The sequence below is a fragment of the Quercus suber genome, unplaced genomic scaffold (assembly GCF_002906115.3).
Source record: "Quercus suber isolate HL8 unplaced genomic scaffold, Cork oak 2.0 scaffold_45, whole genome shotgun sequence".
Classification (NCBI taxonomy): Eukaryota; Viridiplantae; Streptophyta; class Magnoliopsida; order Fagales; family Fagaceae; genus Quercus; species Quercus suber.
The window spans coordinates 869,671-896,505 of NW_027069510.1; the positions used below are offsets into that span (position 1 = coordinate 869,671).

General features: G+C 34.8%; 3 protein-coding genes across 3 annotated transcripts in view; 2 read left to right on the plus strand and 1 right to left on the minus strand.

The window, feature by feature from the left end:
* Nucleotides 1-1,116: 1,116 nt before the first annotated feature.
* On the plus strand, nucleotides 1,117-4,127 carry LOC136066750 (DExH-box ATP-dependent RNA helicase DExH14-like). The gene is made up of 7 exons (XM_065771521.1): nucleotides 1,117-1,393; nucleotides 1,791-1,852; nucleotides 1,986-2,151; nucleotides 2,637-3,087; nucleotides 3,199-3,264; nucleotides 3,431-3,535; nucleotides 3,667-4,127. The coding sequence occupies exons 1-7, from the start codon at nucleotides 1,284-1,286 to the stop codon at nucleotides 4,009-4,011; spliced, it is 1,305 nt and encodes a 434-aa protein (XP_065627593.1). The 5' UTR covers nucleotides 1,117-1,283; the 3' UTR covers nucleotides 4,012-4,127.
* A 1,622-nt stretch (nucleotides 4,128-5,749) lies between these two features.
* Nucleotides 5,750-26,835, plus strand: part of LOC112039464 (DExH-box ATP-dependent RNA helicase DExH14) — a 35,605-nt gene continuing 14,519 nt past the window's right edge. Inside the window, exons 1-24 of the mRNA XM_065771498.1 lie at nucleotides 5,750-6,021; nucleotides 6,419-6,480; nucleotides 6,614-6,779; nucleotides 7,265-7,715; nucleotides 7,827-7,892; nucleotides 8,059-8,163; nucleotides 8,295-8,597; nucleotides 10,486-10,602; nucleotides 10,688-10,747; nucleotides 11,245-11,316; nucleotides 11,473-11,589; nucleotides 11,681-11,842; nucleotides 13,709-13,774; nucleotides 13,896-14,048; nucleotides 14,130-14,213; nucleotides 15,890-15,964; nucleotides 16,051-16,182; nucleotides 16,270-16,335; nucleotides 18,510-18,575; nucleotides 18,696-18,818; nucleotides 21,356-21,505; nucleotides 25,802-25,897; nucleotides 25,972-26,097; nucleotides 26,244-26,306. Coding sequence (XP_065627570.1) covers nucleotides 5,912-6,021; nucleotides 6,419-6,480; nucleotides 6,614-6,779; nucleotides 7,265-7,715; nucleotides 7,827-7,892; nucleotides 8,059-8,163; nucleotides 8,295-8,597; nucleotides 10,486-10,602; nucleotides 10,688-10,747; nucleotides 11,245-11,316; nucleotides 11,473-11,589; nucleotides 11,681-11,842; nucleotides 13,709-13,774; nucleotides 13,896-14,048; nucleotides 14,130-14,213; nucleotides 15,890-15,964; nucleotides 16,051-16,182; nucleotides 16,270-16,335; nucleotides 18,510-18,575; nucleotides 18,696-18,818; nucleotides 21,356-21,505; nucleotides 25,802-25,897; nucleotides 25,972-26,097; nucleotides 26,244-26,306 — 2,991 coding nt within the window. The 5' untranslated portion in view covers nucleotides 5,750-5,911. The remainder of the gene's footprint in view (nucleotides 6,022-6,418; nucleotides 6,481-6,613; nucleotides 6,780-7,264; nucleotides 7,716-7,826; nucleotides 7,893-8,058; nucleotides 8,164-8,294; nucleotides 8,598-10,485; nucleotides 10,603-10,687; nucleotides 10,748-11,244; nucleotides 11,317-11,472; nucleotides 11,590-11,680; nucleotides 11,843-13,708; nucleotides 13,775-13,895; nucleotides 14,049-14,129; nucleotides 14,214-15,889; nucleotides 15,965-16,050; nucleotides 16,183-16,269; nucleotides 16,336-18,509; nucleotides 18,576-18,695; nucleotides 18,819-21,355; nucleotides 21,506-25,801; nucleotides 25,898-25,971; nucleotides 26,098-26,243; nucleotides 26,307-26,835) is intronic.
* LOC136066751 (DExH-box ATP-dependent RNA helicase DExH14-like) lies at nucleotides 21,609-24,928 on the minus strand. Its single transcript, XM_065771522.1, has 9 exons — nucleotides 24,688-24,928; nucleotides 24,183-24,338; nucleotides 23,835-24,059; nucleotides 23,656-23,757; nucleotides 23,465-23,545; nucleotides 23,230-23,310; nucleotides 22,520-22,723; nucleotides 22,295-22,411; nucleotides 21,609-22,188 (listed from the first exon to the last, which is right to left on the minus strand). Exons 1-9 carry the CDS (start codon nucleotides 24,820-24,822, stop codon nucleotides 22,009-22,011), a joined length of 1,281 nt encoding a protein of 426 aa, XP_065627594.1. The 5' UTR covers nucleotides 24,823-24,928; the 3' UTR covers nucleotides 21,609-22,008.

Sequence of the window (26,835 nt, forward strand, 5' to 3'; positions counted from 1 at the left end):
GTGCCAAGTTAATTAATTCAGTATAAAAATTGGAATTCAATTAGAGTATAATTTTGCGTCAGGTGTCTCATCTAATGTTAGTTTTTTTAATTTTTGTACCAAGTGAATTAATTCAATGTAAAAAACGAGGAATTCACTATAAGTAAACCATAAAAAACCTAATCTCACACGCGCGCGCACACACACACACACACATAAACCAATGCTTAGAAAAAAATTAACTAGATTCAAAATTGAACTTTGCTTTTGTTAACTTTCCAAACAAATTAGATTTTTGTTGTTATTTTTTCCCTGAACTAATGAACATATTTTTTTATACTATTTTTATTCAGATATTTTGTATGCCAAAATCTTGAACGTAACAAATTGTAATTGAGCTGAACGATCTCATGCACCCATCCCCATTCAATTTAGAAGATATTATTAGATGAATTTATTATTTTATTTCATATTATATTTAGTAAAATTTTATGGACAGTAATTATGAATTGATATTGTATATGTAGTATCCAATAGCGATTTTCAAAATTATATACATAATAGAAATGTAATGAGAAACTTGACATAATCAATATCATAAAAATTACAAGAAAAAACTACTTCAGTATCTCTAAATGTTCTGGTTGAACCAATATTTTATATGTTATAAAACTCAACCTAACATCAATAGTACCACTACAATTTATAATTCCGGTACTAATAATATTAATAGAAGTACGCCAAGAGTTCTGTAATTTAACTAATACTTCTGTTGTGTTTAATAGACACATTCAAAATTCAAATTTATCTTCCCTTAACTATCAAATTATCTCTCTCACAGACACATATTGATAAATGCGCACCTAAGTGCAAAGACTTCCCAAAATTTAGGTGCATAATGTAAACTACGAATTGAATTAAAAAAATTTACCAAAAAAAAGAATTAAAATGCATATTCTAAAAATATAATGTGATAAATTTGAAATTAAAAAGAAATATTGGAGATATTTGCTAATAATTATGGAGATTTAAAATCAAATTGAAGTTTGGGCATTTGGGGTGTCGTCTGACTGAAAACGGCATGCCGTCTTTGCGTTTTGCCATTTTGCCATGCCTCACACATATAAATACGGAACACACCTTCAACTTCTTCTTCAACCTCTCGCTCCGGCGAAAAAAATTGCACCAAGAAAGAAACGTTTCAAGAATTTCAGAAAAAACCTTCGCACAAAGATCTTCTCCGAGAAGAAACGCTTTCTAGAGTTTCAGAAAAGTTTAAAGCTCCACACGCAAAATCGGCAAGAATGTTGGTCCAACTTCCTCGCTTGACTAACTCTCTGAGAAACCCCTTCGATGTCGACCAGGCCTATCTCCATCGGAAACTCATCCTCGAGAACCTCAACAAGCCTCGAAAGTAACCATTCCTCTCAATTCATTTTCATTCTTCGTCTATTCTCTGTTTGGTTGCCAAGAAAATCATAGGAAAGTATGGGAAACCAGAATTCTGAATCCTATATTGTTTAAATAATTAATAAAGAACAAGAATAAGAACAAGATAAAATTATATTTTCAAATCTTTTCAAGTGAGTTTAGTACAGTTTGGAAAATTTTACCAAATTTAAGGCACAGGATTTAAAATGTTATGTAATCTTGATTTTCTTTTGCTTTCTTGGCAACCAAACGGAGAGGTAACGCTTTATAGGGTCTATGACATTGATTGCTACGTTCATTTCAAGCATTTCTTTAGTTCTTATTGTTTTATGCTTGATATTATGAAAAATAATTATTTGAATTTTGTACTGTATGATTAGTTCTGCGAGCACAATTGATGAATCTGAACTTGCACGGAAAATTGTATATCAATGGGAAGAAGGTATTTTTCTAAATGCTTATATATTACTCAATATATACATGTGTATATGTATGTATCTTTGTGTAGATGTATTTATTTAGTTCTCATTGAATTTGTTATGATGTTCCTCTGTTAATGCAAATATGTGGAGCAGCTTCTTCTGAAGTTCGACAAGCATATAAACAGTTCATTGTGGCGGTAGTGGAGTTGATTGATGGAGAAGTGCCCTCTGAAGCATTTCGTGAGGTGGCACTCACTGCTTATCGTCTTTTTGGTCCAGTGGAGGAGGACAATGTTGATAGAAATATTGCTGAGAAGAAGTAAGAGTTAGATGTCCTTTTTTATTTTCTATTTTTATGTTCTTTCTGTTCAAATTGAAAATAAAATCACATTATGAAGTGTCATTTGCTATATAGTATGTGGTAAGCGGCATGTTGGTTTAATTATGATTTTCACCAATGAGCTCTAGCTCAAATGACACCTCCTCTATTTATAAGAGCAAGGTGAAGGGTGAGGTTGTTGGTTCAAATTGTGTAATTTACGAATAACACTTAAAACAGAGTTGGTTTAACTATGATTGTCGTGAACTATATTGGTGAAGAATTTGCATAATTTGAGATAAAAATGGTGACACATTAAGCATAAATTGCAGCCCAGAAGTAAAAATTCATAAAAACGGATATTACTTTCCAAATGAAATACACCATGGTGCATGAATAGTCCCCTTCATTTGGTTTATCTTAAATGTAGATTGAGTGTGTAACTTGAGCTAGTAGTGATTACAGTTAGTGATTCTGAAATGCAGGTTGGACTTGCAAAAACTTCTTGGTCACATGGTTTCTGATGCTAACCTGCGGAGAGTTGCCTCTCTAGCTCAAAATCTTTTTAGATTGCAGCCTAGTGACCATGGGCCTCCACTTGTTTCAGAGTGGCATGTAAATGGGAGTGGTGATGATATAGAATTTGGAGCTGACCTCGTTTTTCAAGCACCTGCTCGGTTTCTGGTAGATGTTTCTTTGGAGGATGGGGAATTATTGGGTGAGGAAAGGACTGTACCTTCTTTGTTTCATGAAGGCTGGTATGAACATGACAGCTCTCCACATTACCCTTCTGCTTCTGATGGGGGAAACTATAATTTGAGTTGGTTAAGAGATGCATGTGACCGGATAGTTGGGGGAAGTACTTCCCTGCTTTCACGCGACGAACTGGCGATGGCCATTTGCCGGGTGCTTGATTCAGAAAAACCTGGCGAGGCGGTATCAATAATTATTCTTATTTTGGCTTTACGAGTGTAGTTTTTGATCATGCATGTGAAGAAAATAGGTTTTTGACGATTTAAAATATCTTTATCTTGAATTTTTGTGAAGATTGCTGGTGATTTGTTGGATCTTGTTGGGGATGGTGCATTCGAGACTGTTCAAGAACTTGTATTGGTAAGAATATGAACTGTTCTTATTGATTCATGAATTTATCTTGCAACATCTGTCCCCCCATCAAAAGAAATTCATATTGCAATAGTCTTGAACAATGGATGGCATAATGTTGAAATTTAATCTGGAATTTTCCTGATGGTGGTTTAAATATTCTTTCTTTTTCCAGCATCGGAAGGAACTTGTTGATGCTATCCATCATGGTAAGCTTGTACTGAAATCTGAAAAAACGACTTCGAATACACAATCAAGAATGCCGAGTTATGGCACTCAGGTACCATCTCAATTTTGAATGAAAGAAATCTATCAAATCTCTGTGTGAAGAGAAAAAGATGTTCTTATTGATCTATAATTCATTGAAAGGTTAGATTTGTCATCAATTCTTTGCTTCCACTTCTGTTTTAGGTTACGGTTCAAACAGAGTCTGAAAGGCAAATTGATAAACTTCGGCGCAAGGAGGAAAAAAGGCATAGACGAGGAACAGAATATGGGGTTGAGAGTGACTTGTCTGCTGCAAATTTTTCTTCTTTACTTCAAGCAAGTGAAAGGAAAAGTCCATTTGATGATCTGATTGGATCTGGCCCAGGACCCCTCTCACTAGCAGTTACTGCTCTTCCTCAAGGAACTGTCAGGAAGCATTATAAGGGCTATGAGGAGGTCATCATCCCCCCATTGCCAACTGCAGAAATGAAACCTGGAGAGAAACTGGTACCTCTCTTTTGTTGTGTTATACATTCATATTCATCATAGTAAATCATCAATATCTTTTTATTGGGTGATCTCTTGTCCTTTGTGCTTTAAATTGATGACTTTGAGACACTAATTGATAAGAGAGCAAGATTCTGGGAAAAGAAAAAGATAGAACATTTTAAGGTACATGGGAAGATTTGATAATGAGCAAGTTGTGTGGCAAATTGCTGTAAGTAAGAAAAAATCTGGTTGAGATATGCTTGTTATTATTCTTACTGTACAATACTAAGGTGTTTGTTGTTTGTATGTGTGTGTATATACATATAATTTTTAAAGAATTTGTCTAAAACCAAAATCTATTATGTTCACTTAATACCTTTTTAATCCTGTTTGCCTGTTTGCATGGTGCTCTCTCTCTTTCTCTCTCTTGCTGTGTCTTTTTGACACTTTGAGATTCTATATTTCTACTGGAAGTAGTTGCAACCAAATCTGCATTTGAATTAATGTAATGTGATTTGATATGGGAAAAGTTTTTTCATTGATTTGTGGCATTGATAAGCACTTGATTTATCATTATTTTACTTGTCATTATGGGCCAAGTGTTTGGATAATTATGATAAAACACGTCAATCATTTCCTGTTCTGTATAACACTATAGCTTACTCATATCATATGACATTGGTACTGGATGAGTATAAAATCTTCCTTGTGAGTTTTTTTTTATAGGTAATAAGACTTTTATTGAAAAATTGAACATCATGTTCACGATGGTGAACACTTTGAACAATGAAACAAATACAAGAAGATCAAGAGCTAAAAGAAATAGAAACTAAAAAATCAGCTACAGCAGTACAATTCATACACCCCCAAATACGAGCCCAAAGAAACAAAGTACGAAAAAGTAAACATTTTATGTGTTCCAAAGTTCTCGCCTTGTCTTCAAAAAATCTTCCTTGTGAGTTGTAAAATGATTGTTGGGGGAGGGAGGCATTATCAGAGGATACAGTGAAAAGAAGGAATCCCTTTGTATGCATCAGATCTGGACCTCTGAATTTTAACTTCTTAGAGCATGACCCTACAATACACAGAGCCCCTTATGGGATATAAATGGCATCACTTTATGAATATGCAGATTCTTTAGTAAAGAATTAAAGATTGGCACACTTTGTTAAGAAGCGCAGTCAAGAGCAAAAATTGCTGTGCAATTTCTACATTTCGTAATAAAAATCATAAGAAATTAACTGCCAAGAGTCTTGTCACTCAATGGCATTGTTTGGTCTCCTTTAAAAGTTTTAAACCCCCCTCCCCACTTGTTGTAACAATTGAATTATCAAAAAATTATAAGAAACTGACTATTGCCATTTGTGACAGCACTAAAATATTGTCTGACCTGACTTGTTTACCTTATAGAAACTTCCCCTTTTCTTTTCTCTTTGACATTAACTGAAGACAAAGGCTTAAAGATATAAATGATTAATTTACACTAGTCAATGAGCTCTAGCTCAAATAGCACTTCCTCCTCCCACAATAATGGTATGGAGCCCACAATAATGGGATGGAGGGTGGGGTTGTGGGATCAAGATCCAGCAGGTGTGTGTAAAACAAAAAAAAAAAAAAAAAAAAAATGTGATAAATTTGAAATTAAAAAGAAATATTGGAGATATTTGCTAATAATTATGGAGATTTAAAATCAAATTGAAGTTTGGGCATTTGGGGTGTCGTCTGACTGAAAACGGCATGCCGTCTTTGCGTTTTGCCGTTTTGCCATGCCTCACACATATAAATACGGAACACACCTTCAACTTCTTCTTCAACCTCTCGCTCCGGCGAAAAAAATTGCACCAAGAAAGAAACGTTTCAAGAATTTCAGAAAAAACCTTCGCACAAAGATCTTCTCCGAGAAGAAACGCTTTCTAGAGTTTCAGAAAAGTTTAAAGCTCCACACGCAAAATCGGCAAGAATGTTGGTCCAACTTCCTCGCTTGACTAACTCTCTGAGAAACCCCTTCGATGTCGACCAGGCCTATCTCCATCGGAAACTCATCCTCGAGAACCTCAACAAGCCTCGAAAGTAACCATTCCTCTCAATTCATTTTCATTCTTCGTCTATTCTCTGTTTGGTTGCCAAGAAAATCATAGGAAAGTATGGGAAACCAGAATTCTGAATCCTATATTGTTTAAATAATTAATAAAGAACAAGAATAAGAACAAGATAAAATTATATTTTCAAATCTTTTCAAGTGAGTTTAGTACAGTTTGGAAAATTTTACCAAATTTAAGGCACAGGATTTAAAATGTTATGTAATCTTGATTTTCTTTTGCTTTCTTGGCAACCAAACGGAGAGGTAACGCTTTATAGGGTCTATGACATTGATTGCTACGTTCATTTCAAGCATTTCTTTAGTTCTTATTGTTTTATGCTTGATATTATGAAAAATAATTATTTGAATTTTGTACTGTATGATTAGTTCTGCGAGCACAATTGATGAATCTGAACTTGCACGGAAAATTGTATATCAATGGGAAGAAGGTATTTTTCTAAATGCTTATATATTACTCAATATATACATGTGTATATGTATGTATCTTTGTGTAGATGTATTTATTTAGTTCTCATTGAATTTGTTATGATGTTCCTCTGTTAATGCAAATATGTGGAGCAGCTTCTTCTGAAGTTCGACAAGCATATAAACAGTTCATTGTGGCGGTAGTGGAGTTGATTGATGGAGAAGTGCCCTCTGAAGCATTTCGTGAGGTGGCACTCACTGCTTATCGTCTTTTTGGTCCAGTGGAGGAGGACAATGTTGATAGAAATATTGCTGAGAAGAAGTAAGAGTTAGATGTCCTTTTTTATTTTCTATTTTTATGTTCTTTCTGTTCAAATTGAAAATAAAATCACATTATGAAGTGTCATTTGCTATATAGTATGTGGTAAGCGGCATGTTGGTTTAATTATGATTTTCACCAATGAGCTCTAGCTCAAATGACACCTCCTCTATTTATAAGAGCAAGGTGAAGGGTGAGGTTGTTGGTTCAAATTGTGTAATTTACGAATAACACTTAAAACAGAGTTGGTTTAACTATGATTGTCGTGAACTATATTGGTGAAGAATTTGCATAATTTGAGATAAAAATGGTGACACATTAAGCATAAATTGCAGCCCAGAAGTAAAAATTCATAAAAACGGATATTACTTTCCAAATGAAATACACCATGGTGCATGAATAGTCCCCTTCATTTGGTTTATCTTAAATGTAGATTGAGTGTGTAACTTGAGCTAGTAGTGATTACAGTTAGTGATTCTGAAATGCAGGTTGGACTTGCAAAAACTTCTTGGTCACATGGTTTCTGATGCTAACCTGCGGAGAGTTGCCTCTCTAGCTCAAAATCTTTTTAGATTGCAGCCTAGTGACCATGGGCCTCCACTTGTTTCAGAGTGGCATGTAAATGGGAGTGGTGATGATATAGAATTTGGAGCTGACCTCGTTTTTCAAGCACCTGCTCGGTTTCTGGTAGATGTTTCTTTGGAGGATGGGGAATTATTGGGTGAGGAAAGGACTGTACCTTCTTTGTTTCATGAAGGCTGGTATGAACATGACAGCTCTCCACATTACCCTTCTGCTTCTGATGGGGGAAACTATAATTTGAGTTGGTTAAGAGATGCATGTGACCGGATAGTTGGGGGAAGTACTTCCCTGCTTTCACGCGACGAACTGGCGATGGCCATTTGCCGGGTGCTTGATTCAGAAAAACCTGGGGAGGCGGTATCAATAATTATTCTTATTTTGGCTTTACGAGTGTAGTTTTTGATCATGCATGTGAAGAAAATAGGTTTTTGACGATTTAAAATATCTTTATCTTGAATTTTTGTGAAGATTGCTGGTGATTTGTTGGATCTTGTTGGGGATGGTGCATTCGAGACTGTTCAAGAACTTGTATTGGTAAGAATATGAACTGTTCTTATTGATTCATGAATTTATCTTGCAACATCTGTCCCCCCATCAAAAGAAATTCATATTGCAATAGTCTTGAACAATGGATGGCATAATGTTGAAATTTAATCTGGAATTTTCCTGATGGTGGTTTAAATATTCTTTCTTTTTCCAGCATCGGAAGGAACTTGTTGATGCTATCCATCATGGTAAGCTTGTACTGAAATCTGAAAAAACGACTTCGAATACACAATCAAGAATGCCGAGTTATGGCACTCAGGTACCATCTCAATTTTGAATGAAAGAAATCTATCAAATCTCTGTGTGAAGAGAAAAAGATGTTCTTATTGATCTATAATTCATTGAAAGGTTAGATTTGTCATCAATTCTTTGCTTCCACTTCTGTTTTAGGTTACGGTTCAAACAGAGTCTGAAAGGCAAATTGATAAACTTCGGCGCAAGGAGGAAAAAAGGCATAGACGAGGAACAGAATATGGGGTTGAGAGTGACTTGTCTGCTGCAAATTTTTCTTCTTTACTTCAAGCAAGTGAAAGGAAAAGTCCATTTGATGATCTGATTGGATCTGGCCCAGGACCCCTCTCACTAGCAGTTACTGCTCTTCCTCAAGGAACTGTCAGGAAGCATTATAAGGGCTATGAGGAGGTCATCATCCCCCCATTGCCAACTGCAGAAATGAAACCTGGAGAGAAACTGGTACCTCTCTTTTGTTGTGTTATACATTCATATTCATCATAGTAAATCATCAATATCTTTTTATTGGGTGATCTCTTGTCCTTTGTGCTTTAAATTGATGACTTTGAGACACTAATTGATAAGAGAGCAAGATTCTGGGAAAAGAAAAAGATAGAACATTTTAAGGTACATGGGAAGATTTGATAATGAGCAAGTTGTGTGGCAAATTGCTGTAAGTAAGAAAAAATCTGGTTGAGATATGCTTGTTATTATTCTTACTGTACAATACTAAGGTGTTTGTTGTTTGTATGTGTGTGTATATACATATAATTTTTAAAGAATTTGTCTAAAACCAAAATCTATTATGTTCACTTAATACCTTTTTAATCCTGTTTGCCTGTTTGCATGGTGCTCTCTCTCTTTCTCTCTCTTGCTGTGTCTTTTTGACACTTTGAGATTCTATATTTCTACTGGAAGTAGTTGCAACCAAATCTGCATTTGAATTAATGTAATGTGATTTGATATGGGAAAAGTTTTTTCATTGATTTGTGGCATTGATAAGCACTTGATTTATCATTATTTTACTTGTCATTATGGGCCAAGTGTTTGGATAATTATGATAAAACACGTCAATCATTTCCTGTTCTGTATAACACTATAGCTTACTCATATCATATGACATTGGTACTGGATGAGTATAAAATCTTCCTTGTGAGTTTTTTTTTATAGGTAATAAGACTTTTATTGAAAAATTGAACATCATGTTCACGATGGTGAACACTTTGAACAATGAAACAAATACAAGAAGATCAAGAGCTAAAAGAAATAGAAACTAAAAAATCAGCTACAGCAGTACAATTCATACACCCCCAAATACGAGCCCAAAGAAACAAAGTACGAAAAAGTAAACATTTTATGTGTTCCAAAGTTCTCGCCTTGTCTTCAAAAAATCTTCCTTGTGAGTTGTAAAATGATTGTTGGGGGAGGGAGGCATTATCAGAGGATACAGTGAAAAGAAGGAATCCCTTTGTATGCATCAGATCTGGACCTCTGAATTTTAACTTCTTAGAGCATGACCCTACAATACACAGAGCCCCTTATGGGATATAAATGGCATCACTTTATGAATATGCAGATTCTTTAGTAAAGAATTAAAGATTGGCACACTTTGTTAAGAAGCGCAGTCAAGAGCAAAAATTGCTGTGCAATTTCTACATTTCGTAATAAAAATCATAAGAAATTAACTGCCAAGAGTCTTGTCACTCAATGGCATTGTTTGGTCTCCTTTAAAAGTTTTAAACCCCCCTCCCCACTTGTTGTAACAATTGAATTATCAAAAAATTATAAGAAACTGACTATTGCCATTTGTGACAGCACTAAAATATTGTCTGACCTGACTTGTTTACCTTATAGAAACTTCCCCTTTTCTTTTCTCTTTGACATTAACTGAAGACAAAGGCTTAAAGATATAAATGATTAATTTACACTAGTCAATGAGCTCTAGCTCAAATAGCACTTCCTCCTCCCACAATAATGGTATGGAGCCCACAATAATGGGATGGAGGGTGGGGTTGTGGGATCAAGATCCAGCAGGTGTGTGTAAAACAAAAAAAAAAAAAAAAAACTTATTAATTTACACTACTTTTCATCCATAAGCTTGTAGAAACTACTCTCTTTTGGAGAACTTTATGTAAGATAGAATGCTTTGTTGCCTTGCAATGATCATTTGACCATATTTCGTTGCAGCATAGAGATTGTGACAAATTAGAGTTCTCTTTCTGGATAAGTCTATCTTGCTGGTTTTAATAACCAATTGGGTTGCTATTGCTACTCTATTATTACTTCTAGTTGTCATTTGTTCATGTTGATTTTTCTCTTCATTTTGTGTAAAACTATCGTATGCTGTCAGATTGAGATAAAGGAATTAGATGACTTTGCACAAGCTGCTTTTCGTGGCTACAAATCTCTGAACCGCATCCAGAGCCGGATATTTCAAACAGTTTATTACACTAATGAGAATATACTAGTGAGTCATCGAATTTTAGTAACAGGAACACCTTATTAGTAAAAGCGCTGCTTTTAATATTTCTGAAGTGTTCGTATACTTGCAGGTTTGTGCTCCAACAGGAGCTGGCAAAACAAATATTGCTATGATTTCTATTCTACATGAGGTGTGCAATCAGTTAGCTGTACCTTGATTACTCTACTATTTTGGGGTTTTAGATTTTGTTATTCTTTACACTTTGAGGTGGAAGTAAAATACAATTTTGGTTTTATAATAATATGTGATTCCTTGAGCACATTGTGCCGTTATATGGAAGAGGTCTATGATTTTGTATGAGCTGAGGAGTAAATACATCCAATATTTTTATAGATATCCCTCTTATTTTCACTTATTTTTTTTTAATTGATATAAAGGCATGCCTTTTGTCACATATGCATATGTAAAATTTTATGCTCTATATAAATGAGTAAAATTCAGTTTTTGACTGTTTAAGATTATTTTTAACTTATTGGTGATATTATGATATTTAAAGTTCTTCTTAGGTGTGATACATGAAATATTTTTGAACTCAAATTTAAACTTAAATGATAGAAATGATACTGGCAGTGTCTGTTGTAGTTTCTGAAATTCAGATGTATGAGTGAGTGTTATGATTTATTTCAGATTGGTCAGCACTTCAAGGATGGTTACTTGCATAAAAAAGAGTTTAAGATAGTTTATGTTGCTCCTATGAAGGTAAAACCAACCCATACATTACTCTTCCCCCCCCCCCCCCCCCCCCCCCCTCTCTCTTTCCTTCCCCTTTTTCTAAATTTTTTTTTTTTGAGGGATGGGAGGGAAGGGGCCTCAGTAACCGTGATTGATAGGTTATTTCTGGTCATGTATTTCTAGGCATTAGCTGCAGAGGTCACTTCAACATTTAGTCACCGTTTATCTCCACTGAACATGACTGTGAGAGAACTTACTGGAGACATGCAACTTTCAAAGAACGAACTTGAAGAAACTCAGGTTGCTTGTTTTTTCTTTTAAAGGCATGCTTAAGGGTGCTTTGGAGACATGCGTGGTGGAACTAATGGTTTACTAATTGCTTGTCAATCAGATGATAGTGACAACACCTGAAAAGTGGGATGTCATTACGCGCAAGAGTAGTGACATGTCACTTTCAATGCTGGTGAAGCTCTTAATTATCGATGAAGTGCATCTCTTGAATGACGATAGAGGCCCTGTAATAGAGGCACTTGTTGCTCGGACCCTCCGTCAGGTAAAGATTTAGTAGATCATCATTTCTTCTCATTGTTGTAAGTAATCACTTTCATCAATGGAAGTTAAATGGATTTGTTCCACTGTAATATATTGTTCATTATCACTCTCAGGCCTTAGCTTTAGATTACTTTTTTTAACATCATATAAATTTTATGCCCTCCTTTACTTGTGCCTCTTTTACCAGCTTGGAGAAGTCAGATACTTATGTATGTTATAATTTGATCAAGCGTTAATCCTTCTTTCCTTTCCTTTGTTGTTTTTTTGGTGGGCCACAAGTTTTTCCATTAAAATTTTTACACATCTGGTCCTGAACCTGTAGAGAGTACCAGAAAGGTTTTGATAGGTTGACAGTTGGTGTAGAACACTGTAATTTATGTGACCACCATCTATTAATGGAAGAATAATTTAAAGGACATTGCATAGAGTTGAGAGTGTGATGGATCAATAGAGATTTTTTATTTATTTTTTGATATGTAATAAAACTTTTATTAGAAATCAAAAAGTAGAAACTGGTACACAGGATATGTACAAAGAGGACAATAGGCTAAGCACCAAAAGAACAAGAATCAAGCATCCAAAACATGTTATCAATAGAAAACAGAGACGAAGCATTCATCCACTGAAATAAAGATTTGAGTCTTAAGATCATGTACTGATTTCTCGTCCCTCAAAGGTCCATGCGTTTCTTTCACACCATAGGCACCATATGAGACAATGGGGATTCGTCGATTGATGCTCCAAATCATGACTTTTGGGTCCACGCAGCCTGCGGTTCCAGCTTTTTAGGAGATCCTCCACCCCTTCTGGCTCTACATAACTCTGAACAATGCGAAAATCATGCCCTACAACTCATAAGCAATAGGGGAGTGAAGAAGTATATGAATTACAGTTTCCCCGGCTGATTTACACAAACATCACATCAACACCAATAGATTATTTTTATTGGTCAATTGGATTTTATTTTAGGACTTAATTGGTTAATTAAGTTATTAATATTATATTTAATTTCTAGAGTTGAGGTTATTTTTGTAGTCCTAGTAGTTATTTTATTTATTTATTTTTTTTGGGAGCTCAAAAACCCTAGTAGTCTATATAAGCATGTTACTCAACATTCGGCTACCACATGACAATCCAAAAGCAATCCTAATGCACAACAAAACCAAAACTGATACAACAACAACAATAACAATAACAAAGTTCAGAATGAGTGTGGCATGAAGAGATTTTTCGAGTTTGGGGGCAGCATAAGATAAACATTGAGTAACATCATATAGATTATTGGATCTTCTTGTGGAAAGTGCATTTGTGAAAATCTGAAGAAAGTGATTTTGGTACCAAAAAACCTTTGTTTTGTCATGTTTTACACTGGATAATTGTATTGAGAGTATTGGATCTTGTTGGGAATGGTGCGTTGTAGAAGATTAGGGCACCGCAAAATGCCTTAAATGCCGTATCTTATAAGATTGAATCAATTGACTGTTCCAATTATTTACATTTTCTTTTTGTAATACTCTTTCCAATTGCACAGACAAAAAAGAAAAAGAAAAAGAAAAAGAAAAAGAAAAAGAAAAAGAATTCAGTTAGTCCTATAAAGTTTAGATTTGTATCTCCAGTAACTTGTGACTGGGTGGATCATTAACTATTTTAGTGGAAAAATCTGCAATTTTTACTTGTTCTTATTGACAGACAAGTTTCACCCAACCTGATGATGTGTATGACTAAATGTCTCGGTGATGCCATGTGGATCAATATGTCAGTTTTGCAAAAGTATTTGGTTTTTGTATCATACTTTGGAAATTTAGTAGTTGTAAAATAATTGGTTGTAATTCTATGTACTTGCTTGTATTTTTTTTTTCTCTTACAGGTGGAGTCATCACAAACAATGATACGTATCGTGGGGCTTTCAGCCACCCTACCAAATTATTTGGAGGTTTTTTGGCCATATAATTCTTACTTATAATTTCCTTCTCGTTAGCCTGTAGGGGCTAAATTTGAACCTCATTTGCATTTCGCTTTTTAATATGGATTCTATCTCTTCTGTGAACACCCAGGTGGCACAATTTCTGAGAGTGAATCCAGAGGCAGGACTCTTCTTCTTTGATTCTAGTTATCGTCCTGTGCCTCTTGCTCAACAATATGTTGGAATTAGTGAGCAGAACTATTTAGCTCGCAATGAATTGCTGAATGAGATTTGCTATAAAAAGGTTTGTGCTTTCAATCTTGGCTAATGTGAGTGTAATTTGTTGAAATGTCAATATATTAGTTTATGATACTTTTTGTGCCAGATTGTTGATTCATTAAGGCAAGGTCATCAGGCAATGGTGTTTGTTCATTCACGTAAGGACACAGCAAAAACAGCTCAGAAATTGGTATACCCTTCTACTTTCCAATTAAATGTAATCAATTTGGATGTATTTTTGCCTTGAACTCCTTTTTATGCAGGTTTCCATTAATAATGTTGTTATCACTACATTAGCTTGTTATTAAGAAAGCTTTTGTGATGAGGATACCAAAATTAGTGACCATTTGGATTTGAATCACCAAATTTAGTGCTAATTGGATTGTGGAAGGCTGATGAGGATGGGATTTTAATGTAGTTATATTTCCCAGTGAAAGGCTGGCAGAAGCAGGTCCTCTCTAGCTATGTGGGAATTTTTAGACTTCATTTCTGGGCTAGTTTTGACGAAGGTTTTTATTGATGGGTGGGCGATTCATGCGGTCCAACAATCAGGAAGTTCCTTCCATATCGAGATTGGATTGATTTCTGGTTTCATAAGATTGGGAAGTACATTTTACCTCCTTAGCTCAAAGCTTGCTTCCTACTACACTTTGGACCATTTTCCTATCTTGCTTGAAAATGGGAGTTTCAAGGGGGGTAAGTCTCACTTTTAAGTTCGAAAATATGTGGCTGAGGTCAGATGTGTTTGTGTAGAAGGTGAAGCAGTGGTGGGAGAATCATCATTACCGAGGTTCTGAAAGCTTCGTTTAGGAGTTTATAAGGGAATGAAATAGAATGATCATAAGAGAATGAAAATGAATGTATTTAAGCAAGGGAAATGAATGGAAAAGAATGGAATGGAATGAAATTAAGTAACCTTGATTGAATGTTTTAAAATAAAGGAATGAAAATAAATGGAATGTAAGTAATATTGTTTGGGAGTAATATAGAGGAAATTTTATGATAATATTACTATTAGACTCCTATTTTAAAATAAAGGGTTGAATATGTAGGGGTATTTTGGGAGTTTTAGTAAAAAAATTTATTAAATCTAATTCCATTATTTCCCATTCCTCCTAATTTCAGGGAAATGAAAATTTGAGATTTTAAGGGAATAGAGAGGAATGAGTGTTCCCTCTTACCCATTCCATTCCCTCCCACTTAAACTCTCAAACAAGGGAAGAGAAGAATATTATAACATTTTTATTTTTCATTCATTTTCATTCCATTCCATTTCCTCCTCCCAAACGAGGGCTAAGTTTTGTACTTTGTCAAAATTAAGAGCTGTGAAGCAAGTCCTAAATTTGATGGAACAAAGACAAATTTGGAGATGTGGGTGTTTGGAAGAAAGAGTTGCTAAGGGAGGTTAAGGAATTGGATGTGAAAGAGGAGATGAGAGCTTTATTTGTGGAGGAAAAATCCAAATGGGAGTTGAGTGGAGGTGAGTTACAATAAATCATGTTGATTGAGGAGGTAAGTTGGAGATTGAAGTCAAGAGTTTTGCGGCTTAGGGAAGAGGACCGCAATGCTAAAATTTACATGTAGAGGAGAAAACTATTATGGATTAAGAAGAAATTAGAGAGGGCATTGTATTTTACAAACATGTATAATATTAGTGCTCATTTGAATTTGAATCACCAAATTTAATGTTTATTTGAATTTGAATTTTCATTAATGTTTTGTTATGATTGAGGATTGTGTGGGATTATGTTATTTTCCTAATTGATGTTTATGGGTATTATGTGTGTCTATGATGGGGCAATCTTATTTGAAGTTTATCAGTGTGTTCTATGCTTACACTAATCTTTTTTATGGCATGTTGAACAGGTTGAACTTGGCCGAAAATTTGATGATCTTGATCTCTTTAGCAATGATAAACATTCACAGTTTGACTTAATCAAGGCAGGGAACTTAATGCTTCGTTTTCTTTGGTTGTTCTTAGGACCTTTTTCTCTTTTTGTTCTTAGATTTTCCTTTATGCTTTTCAGAGGGAAGTAGTTAAGTCTAGAAACAAAGATCTTGTTGAACTTTTCGAATATGGAATTGGTGTTCATCATGCCGGGATGCTACGTGCTGATAGAGGTTTGACTGAGCGGCTTTTCTCTGATGGACTCTTGAAGGTAAAGCTCATTCAATTTTCACTTATAGTTCAGTACTTTTGGATTTTTACTGACATATTTGCGCATTTTTATAATTTGCTGCTTTAGGTACTTGTTTGTACAGCAACTTTGGCATGGGGTGTAAATTTGCCTGCTCACACTGTTGTGATCAAGGTTTGTGGTAATTGTTTTATTTGTTCATTGCAAGGGTTCTCTGTTTAACTGTTGCATCAGTGCAATTTAAGTAATCTATTTTCTAATTGCATAACCAAAGACAAGTGGATAATAGGCTAGTAGGAATAAAGTTTTACATTATCCTCAATATCAATTATTTTACTTCTAAGTCTGTCTATTCTTTGCTTGGTCAAACTTTTCTACTTCTTCTTTTACATGTTTTTGGAATAATAGACGAATTGGGTCGTGCTTTCAACCCTCCCTGCTGTAAAGTTTGAGCACATTTTTTTTTTTTAATTAAGGATTTTTNTAATGAAAAATATATTAAAATTTAAAAAAGAAGTGTTGCCTGAGTATACAGGAAGTATACATTAGAGACAAAGTACAATCCAGTGCATAAAGTACAAGAGTCCATTAAACCATGAACAAAAAAAAAAAAAGAACGAAATCCTAACACTGCAACTCAGTCCAAAAGGGTCTCAATGAAGAAAAGTTTAAGATCTGGAACTGTTTTTTTTTTTTTTTTGAATCCTCAAAGTGCCAGTTATTTCTCTCCCACCAAATGCACCACATCAAAAAATGAGGGACAACCATCCAAATAGCACCATTCTGATGTCGCCTAAAGTTTCCTTGCCAACAAGCCAAAAGCTCAACCATTGTCTTTGGCAAAACCCAACTTTGGCATAACCCAATGAATGCCAAACAAGGTGAACACCATAGACTATAAGTCAGAAGCAAATCGGACAATGGATAAGGAGGTGGTCTACTAATTCCCTGTTTCTCATATACAACACCAATCTAAAATCCAAAATTTCCGTTTCCGTAAATTATCAATTGTCAAAATATTCCCTAAAGTTACAATCCAAAAAAAAAAAAAAAAAAAAAAAAAAAAAAAACCTCTAGGAGGGATCTTAGGCTTCCAAATAGTCTTCCAAGGGAAGGATGGTCTATTCTTTTTGTCAATATCTGGTAATACTATTGAACCTCAAAACCTCTTCTCTTAGCAGGCATCCAGCAAATATTATCTTCCCCAACTCCCCTCAAAGAGACTCCATAAATACTATCCATGAAATTGGATAAAGACTCCAATTCTCAATCCTGAATTGCTCTTACAAAATTCAAATCCCAAAAAAGAACACCATTTGGGAATTTCATTAGATCAGCCACATAAGCCTCCTTATTTCGACTTATAGTGAATAATTCTAGATAGCACATTCTCAAAGGGGTGTCCCCACACCAAATGTCCTGCCAAAATTTAACAGTAGACCCAACCCCAACCTCAAACTGGATGTGACGAGAGAAAGAAGGCCAGTCATGGCTAATGGACTTCCACAACACTCACTCCATAAGGATCAGTTATAGGAAGAGAGCACCAACCTCCCCCTTTACAACCATACTTAATCCCTATCACTCTCCTCCGCAAAGCCTGTCGCCCATTCCTAAATCTCCTTAGCCATTTTCCAAATAGTGCTTTATTAAAAATTTTTAAACTTCTAATAGCCAAGCCCCCAGATTGAAGAGGAGCACAAACTGTAGCCCACTTCACCAAGTGAGTTTTTTTATCATCCCCCATACCACTCCAAAGAATGTTTTGTTGAAGTTGTTCAATACGGTTTGCAACCTCCACCGGGATAGGAAAAAGAGAGGAAATAAGTTGTATATTAGATAAAGTACTCTTAATTAAAGTACACATGCTGCAACTGAGATGACTTTCTTTTTGTTCAGCTTGTTGAAAACTTTGACTTGCCAGTTTTAGCAAGCAGATGCATGGCTCTGTCTAGCAGTGTGCTGAAACTGAAATTTGCATGTGCTATTACGGTTGTTTGTTACCAATAGGATCCCTTTTTCAATTCAGTTGGTTTATTTTGCATCTTTGCATAACAAGAGGACCCTTTCTTTGAAACACTTAAATGAAGTGTCGCCCCATTAAGAGAAAAGCTAGAATGAAAAGTGGTAACTTTGATGGAAATTTATGAAAGTACTAATGTTCAAAACCAATTTTGACTACATTTACTGATTTACACACACACACACACACACAAAATGTGTGCGCACACGTGTATACTTGCAAATGTTATTGGTTATGAATATATTAGCACTTGTAGCCTGATAAGTCTCATATAATTTTCACGTTTGTCCTCTTATGTTGCCATCTGCGTGGTGTCATCCTTCAGGGGACACAATTATATGATCCGAAGGCTGGTGGGTGGCGAGATCTAGGCATGCTTGATGTTATGCAGGTAAGACCTGAAGTTTTCTGTTGGAAATACATATAAAAACAAGTTCATTTAATATACAGCTGCGGTTGTTGATTTACTGTGTAGCTGTTTTTACTGATCACATTGATATATTTGTTTTAGATCTTTGGACGGGCTGGTAGACCTCAATTTGACAAAAGTGGTGAAGGCATCATCATCACATCCCATGACAAACTAGCCTACTATTTGCGGTTGCTGACGAGTCAACTCCCCATTGAAAGCCAGGTTATATGTCGTTTAACTGATTTTAAAAGATTAAAACATTTCATTAGAGATGTATGCTGTATTTTTAATGTTCATCAGAGCTGGGTCACTTAAGGAATAATTAACTCCAAAACCATATCTGAAGGTTACTTTCCTTGGGTGTTGAAAACAATTGCGACACCATTATGTGAAAATTTGGACCATGGTTAACTTAAAGTTCAAAAGCTTCGCCCTTATCATCTATTACATAGGACTATATCTATATGGTTGTTGAATTTCTTCAAGGAAGCTACACATGCACATTAAAAAGAACTCTAGTGGGTATAGTTGGGGAGTTATGGAGAAGGATGTTTTAGATTTCTTCGAGGAAGTTCATGCTTCTTGTTGCTTTGTGTGCGTTTGGCAATTGCTTATTTGCTTTTTGTCTTAGCTTGTTTGCAAATAGTCTTAACTTTTAGCCTTTTGGAAATAAACCAGCTTTTAGCTTTTTTTTTTTTTTTTTTTTTTTTTTTTTTTTTTTTTTTTTTTTTTTTTTTTTTTTTCACACATTTAACATAAAAGTTACCAAAAACTATATATTTTTTTATAAACACTATGCAAATAAGCTATTGCCAAATGGACTTGAGAAAGATTTCATTGCTTATTTATTTATTTTTTGAGCAAAGATTTCATTGCTTAATTAGCACTAGATCAGGAAATAACATTATGCTTCTTGCTTTTTCAAGTGATCAAACTGCCCCTAGAAAGGTACAATATCCAGTAGTAGATCTCCTTTTTGAGGGTGATCTTACCCAATTTAAATTTGTGAATGCTTCCACACATAAATGACCATTTTCTTTATACAAAAATCAGTGGCTTGGATGTGCTTTGAGATACTTCACAATCCTATGGGTTTTCTAGTTTGCTCAACTAGTGAAGTCTTTTGTCATCGAAAAAAAGATATGGGATTCGAACTCGTTTACACCAAAAACCAATTGGTGTCTTGGCCTAATGATAAAGAGCAATCACCGTGGAGCATATGCAATAGGTTGAAATTCTATTATATATATAATTAATATATATATATATTATATATTAATTATATATATAAAGATACTTCACAATCTTGAGAATTGCCTCCCAATGTGAGAAATGAGGAACAACCATTTACTAAATTTCAACACTAATTGCAAAGGATATAGCTAGACGAGTGATGGTGAGATAATTCAACTTACCAACTAGATGACGGCGGCGCTTAGGATTGGATAACAACTTCCCCAAATCCACATAAAGTTGACATTAGGATCCATAGGCATTTGTACAAGTTTATAGCCTAACAAACCTGTTTCTTCTGAAATGTCTTAACACATATTTTCGCTGTGAGAAAATAATTCCTTCTTTAGATTGCACCATCTCAATGCCCAAGTAGTAGCACAACTTTACTAAATCCTTAGTGCAAAACAAGTTTTGAACGAATGTCTTCCAACTTGTTAATTTCCTTCTTGTCCTCACTAGTGATAATTATGCAATCAACATACACAATTAACGAGATCTTTCCTCTTTCAAAGGTATAAGAGAAGATAGAGTGATTAGATTGGTAATGATGCGATTTAAATTTGATCACTGCTTCACTGAACTTACCAAAACAAGCTTGAGAGATTGCTTAAGGCCATGTATGGCTTTATGAAGTCTGTACACCTTACCTGACTTCCCCCGAGCAACAAAGCCAGGTGGTTGAATGTTGTACTATGTTGGGGTACCTTGTAACTCTTTGGTTGATTTCATGGATCTCTAAATCTACGATTGTACTTCCCCCACACCACCCCCCCCCCAACTATGTTGGGGTACCTTGTAACTCTTTGGTTGATTTCATGGATCTCTAAATCTACGATTGTACTTCCCCCACACCACCCCCCCCCCTCTCCCCCCAAAAAAAAGAAAAAAATCTAGTGGGTACTGAAGTTTTAAACATTTATGCTTATTCTACACCTAAATGTGTTTGAAACAAAAATAGAAACCATAATAATAATTTATTGAGTTTAGAGTGTTGTTGTTTATGATCTGAGTTACTAGGATAAGATGTAATAGAATAGAAGTGATAGAAGGGTTGGGCTTTATGCAAAATTTTGTTAATTTACTTAGTTAAGTTATCTCTATTATGCCTCATTCTCTCTCGTAGGATTTATGCACAAACAAGATGTTGAAAACAGCCCCCTTTTTGGTTGGTATAGTTTGGGCAAATTTCATGATGAAGTAAAGGTGTTAATCAGACTGGAAAAAGGAAACTTTTCACAAACTATATTTATCATTAGACCCCCTTTTTTTTTTCCAAGCTAGTGCAAAGTGAGATTTTAAGTTCATAAATTGTTTGTAAGAGCAGGAATTAGAAGGAGATAGATAATACATTTGGTGTTTCATTATTTCAGATTAATTATTCGGCGATGCTGCAATTCATATGTTTTTTATTTCCCTATACTGCAAGTTTTTCCATGTATGCATCGTCCAATAAATCTAAAGATTATATTGTTTATTATTGCTTCACTTTTTTATTTTGTGATTTCTTTCTTTATATTTTGCAGTTTATTAGCTCCCTAAAAGATAATTTAAATGCGGAAGTAGCTTTGGGTACAGTCACTAATGTTAAGGAAGCTTGTGCATGGCTTGGATATACATATCTTTTTATAAGGATGAGGTTGAATCCGTTGGCATATGGTATCGGATGGGATGAGGTATTGTATGTCTGTTCATACTATTCTCTGATGCAAATATGATGATCTGATTTGATATAGTCTAGCTCCTGATAATGTCTGGTTGGACAAGTAAATATAGACATTTACTGTTTTTGGGTTTCCTAAACTCTAACCCAATAACTAAGCATCCATATAATTTGACATACTACTAAAGGAGTATATCTAGCAATACTGATTTGCCCATCAATAGAATTGCCCAATCAGCAAACATCCACCCAAAAAACCCTTGTCCTTTTTTTTTTTTTTTTTTTTTTTTGGTATTTGTCTCTATCATATTGTTATATGCTGATCCACTTTTTGTTGTGCAGAGAAAATTTTGTACACATCTTTGTATCAGACTGAGGTTTTTTTCCTGATACGCATATTTCATTCAAAAAGAAAACAAAACGGTTGTAGCCTCAACACATGAAAAATATATGAGAGATATGCAAAAGAAGAAAGAAAAAATGAAAGAGGAAAAAAATAAAAAGCAAAACTAAGATCTATAGAGACAATACTCTTCTAGTTTTATAATGCACGGAGAAAATTAATTTACATACCTTCATATCAGGCTGAGTATTAAAGAGGCGAAGCATAGCAAGTTCAGCAGATATGGTTTTCCCACTTCCAGTGGGAGCTCCTAAAAGGACATTATTGTCTGTGTGATACAGGACGTGAAAAGTCTGCCCAATTCCAGCAAATGCATCAAACCACAAATTCAAATTGTCATTGTTCTGAAATAGTAAAGTATCAACTAACAATACTTGTGCTAAAATTTTGGAACCAAACCTGCGTTTGTATAGGATTAAAATGTGAAAATTTGTACAAGGCTTCATAAGAACTGTTACCCAGTGAAGTCACTGGAAGAGGTTTTAAATCTAGAAGTTCTGTGTGTGAAGTACGACCCTGAAGGAACCATAGTCTTTATATGAGAAAGACTGGCATGAGCAAGTAGCAATACAAAACCACTACAATTTGAGTTGAGTCAAAATTGAAAAAATAAGATATTGATACCTCTGGCAGTGCTAAATTATGGAAAGAAATGGTATAGAAAGCCTCTGCATGCAACCAAGAATCACAAACAGCACGAATGTAGTATTGGGGTGGATGTGGTTCAAATATCGGCACAGTGAAGGAAAGCTTCTGAGGTTCCCCTCTAGCCATCCGCTTTGTCAGATTGAAAAGTTCAGAGTGGTAGATATGGTCATTCTCTGAATCCTGTTTTAAAGATTGATCAGGCATCCAATGCAGATGTTGGAAAATATGGAAACCTAATTATTACCATGACCCACAAGGAATGACAGTAAAACCTAGTCAGGACGTATTTTCCACCAAAAGTTTTAAACTACCAGTAGTGTACCAAGAATGAGATCAATTTCAAATGACATGAGCAATCCCTAGAAAACCTAGCAAAGTAAAATTTTCTATATTTAATCTAGTACAAACAGAATTGCCAGATATTAGCCACCATGATAAAAATTAAAGATAGCATTGGTTGCTGAGAGTCTGAACTCATCAACCCTATTAAAATTTAAAGGATTTTTTCCTGTGCACTTAAAAATTCACATTCTACACGTATTAATCAACAATATTTTTCCCACAATTAAACCCTCAACCTTTTAAAGTGAAGTGATTCTTTAAGACAATTTAGCAGCTAATAAAGTAGGTGCTAAATTCCCAAATTTTAACCAAGAAAGTAATTGTCAAGTCAGCAGACTCAGCACCTCAACTAGAATCCACCAACGCAAAGCAACACCATGAAAACGATCTTTCCATGTAAAGTCTGGCGTTATGAACAGATCCACCTGAGAAATAAAAATTGATTACATAAAAAATGATAATCAATTTAATCCAACAGAAAAATATATAAATTTTAATTTCACATGGTTAGAAAGAAAGTTTCAATTTCAAAGATTTAACAGGAAAAATTCATTGGTTTCAAAGATTACACAGAATTACCTTCAGAACAGTTCTGGTGATTGGACTTACAGTTGCTGATAACTGGATCCATGGGAAATATCCTAAATATTGCTTAACCAACTTCCATCACCCAAAGAAACAAAAGAGAGAGGGTTATTTAGAATCTAATTTTCATATGAATCCAAGACTGTTTAAAATTTTAAAACACCAATTTATGAAATGATTGATACCTTTCCTCCATGTGCATAACGAATCAGTGCTCCAATATCCTTTTCCTGCATCTCATACAGGCGATCTAAATCAGCCCCTCGTTCTTCAAGCTTTCGCGTTATCTGGACCAACCAACATAGTTAATAAAAGAGGCAACAAAAGTTTAGTTTGAGAGATAGTAAAGGTATATCAGACAAACTTCTGCTGAAATATCCCTATCAAATTGTCTAAGTGGATGTTGATGGGGCCAAATTTGCCGATCCACAGCCTTGCAATATTCCAACATTAACAAAGACATCTCGGACCAGCCTCTGCGCAAACAAATTTCAAATAAAGCCCTCATAATACGAGCCAAACTAGCACTTATATATGCAGCATCAGAAACCAATGAAAAGGTATCAATCGAGCCTCGAGATATGTACAACTGCAAGTAAAATAACCAATATATTAGTCACTACATATTTCCTTTTCTTTCAGTTAAAAATTAGCAATAGTGCCAACTGCCAAAAAAAAGCAAAAGAAAAAAAGGCGAAAGAAGAAATGTAACCTGAATAAGAATGGAAATTTTTCCATGTTTATTTGAAGGACCACCCTTAACTTCCAACGGACATGAATTGCGTGCCATCATCTCTAACTCATTCTGTTCCTCTTCACGAACAACAATATTTTCAAATTCAGAGGAATGGGCAACCATTTCAATTACCTACAGTAGAAACAAAGTGGTATCAGGCATCAGCATATATAAAATGAAATGAAAATTAACACAAAGAAAAGAACCTTGAGAAAAGAAACTACAGATAAGTGTTTCATAGGGCTCTGCATCTAGAGAATTAAGACAACACAAAAGAAGACCAATCACTGAAAAGGTAATTGGCCTTTGGTCTCTAGGTAAGTATTCCTTAATCTATGTTTTCTTTAAAGGAATTTTTTATAAGTAAAGTTTAGCATAACAAAAGAAGTTAAATAATATATCAAAAAGTAGCCCAAAAAATTTAAACATCAAGTACACCAAAGGAAACATGTAGCATAAGCAATAGGTTGTAAACAATAACCTCGCTATCATTCATGTGGCGTCTCAACATTTCATTGTAAGTTTCAACACTAGAATACTGAATATAGAAGTGGCTTGCAATGCGACCAAGCTCTGTACAGTAAAAATTGCCACTTTTCTCATCAAACCGCATCATTTTTGCTTTGTCAAGTGACCGTGCAGCGTCTGTTACAAGAGCTCTTTGCTTTGAACTTAAACCAGGATCTGCAATAACCTGTCAAAAAAAAGTAAAAGATCCATTGTGTAAGCACCCGTACAGTCAAAAAAAAATATACATTTGTGAGCACTTTATTAGTACCAAATTCTGACCAATAACCAAGAAAATGTTCAACAAGTGTCAGAGGAGGCAAAATGTCAGACATTTCTTCCAAGCTAAGTGCTCATAGTATATGCATTCCTTAGACATTCTACCAAGAAGAGAAACTTGCCCACTGGAGAGAGAAAAAACTGGAAAGATCAACCCTTGTAGAAAGTTTAGTAATTGGGACTCGGGAGACATATTCCTCTCACCGGGCTGCTCATTATTCATTAACAAATAGCCACCCACAGATTAAATCTGTAGATTTTTTATTCATTCTGTATTGATTTTATTTGCATTTGCATTAAGGCTTGTTACATGTCACCATCTCTCTATGTATCATTTCATAGCTAATATCCAAGATCACTCATTGGACTTCAAGGAGTACTCAACGGGTATTACTAAAATTTTCATTAGGGAAAATCTTATTCAATGTGTGGTAACAGATATTATAGTAGTCTGTTAATCGGAAAATGTGAAAAAGCTAAAATCCAAAAATGTAGGGGAAAACAAATGGCATAGACATCAGTAAAAATGTTCAACAAAAGAAAAAAAAAACAAAAAAAAAAAAAAAAAAAAAGAAGTAAAGAAAAGAAAAGAAGAAGATGTGTTCTCACCTTAAGATATGTCCATTTTCATATGGTACCAGAGTATATGTTTTTTACACGTTCTATGGTTCTTTTAAAAACATTATCAAAAGACAAACTAGGTTCCTTATTATGCAGGTGAACTAAATGGTTTCATAATCAGTGTTTTAGTCTTTAAATTTTTTAGATACTTTATTTCATGAAGGGCAGTATGCTTAATTGTTGTCTAAATGCAGGTTATTTATATAGCACCATTGAAGGCTATTGTTCGGGAAAGAATGAATGATTGGAAAAAGCGTCTTGTCTCTCAGCTTGGAAAGGAGATGGTGACAGTATTTGCTTATTAGTCATTAACGAATTTTAACATTGGTACTGGTATTAACAAGATATTTTTTATCAGGTTGAAATGACTGGAGATTATACTCCAGATATGATGGCCCTCTTGTCAGCTGATATCATAATATCTACTCCTGAGAAGTGGGATGGTATCAGTCGTAATTGGCATAGTCGAAGCTATGTCACAAAGGTGCATCTATTTGTTGTTATTTTATTTAATGGAATTTTTTTTTTCCTTTCATTTTTGTACATTTTATAGATATTACAATACTGAATTGCTAGATCATATGCATATTTCTGCCAGTTAGGTATTGATGTGTAATATCTAATCAATAGGTTGGTCTTATGATTTTGGATGAGATTCACTTACTGGGAGCTGATCGTGGTCCTATCCTTGAGGTATTACTCAACAACTGCTGTAACCTTTTCCTTAGTGCTGCCACTATAATGGAATCTAAGTTCTCTGAGTTTCATTATTTTTGTCTTGTCTTTCTTGATGGTTTTCTTAGTGAAGAACTGATTCTTTATTATCTTGTATCAAAATGTAATGCATAGCACATTGAAAGAAATTTCACTGTTAAGATTTCCGGACTCACTGGTCTGTTAGATTCCTGTTGTGAAATATTGCTAGGTTTTTTCACATTAGAGTTGTGTACATTCATGTAATTTCCGCAAGTGGATATCTTTTTTTTTTGATTTTCAAGAGAGATACATAATTTTTTTGCTGGTGAAAGGGCAAAAATGGACTGGAGAAAAATTTACAGCAGAAAATAGCTGAGACATTTCTCATTTTATTTGAATAAATATTCTGTTTTTTTTTTGCTAACGAGGGTGTTGCAAGTTCTTTGAGCACCTGATTATCCCCCCAGGGAGTGTCTCCCCTCTTCACATACAAAAGTAATTATGGGGAGGAATTGGGTGGCCCTTG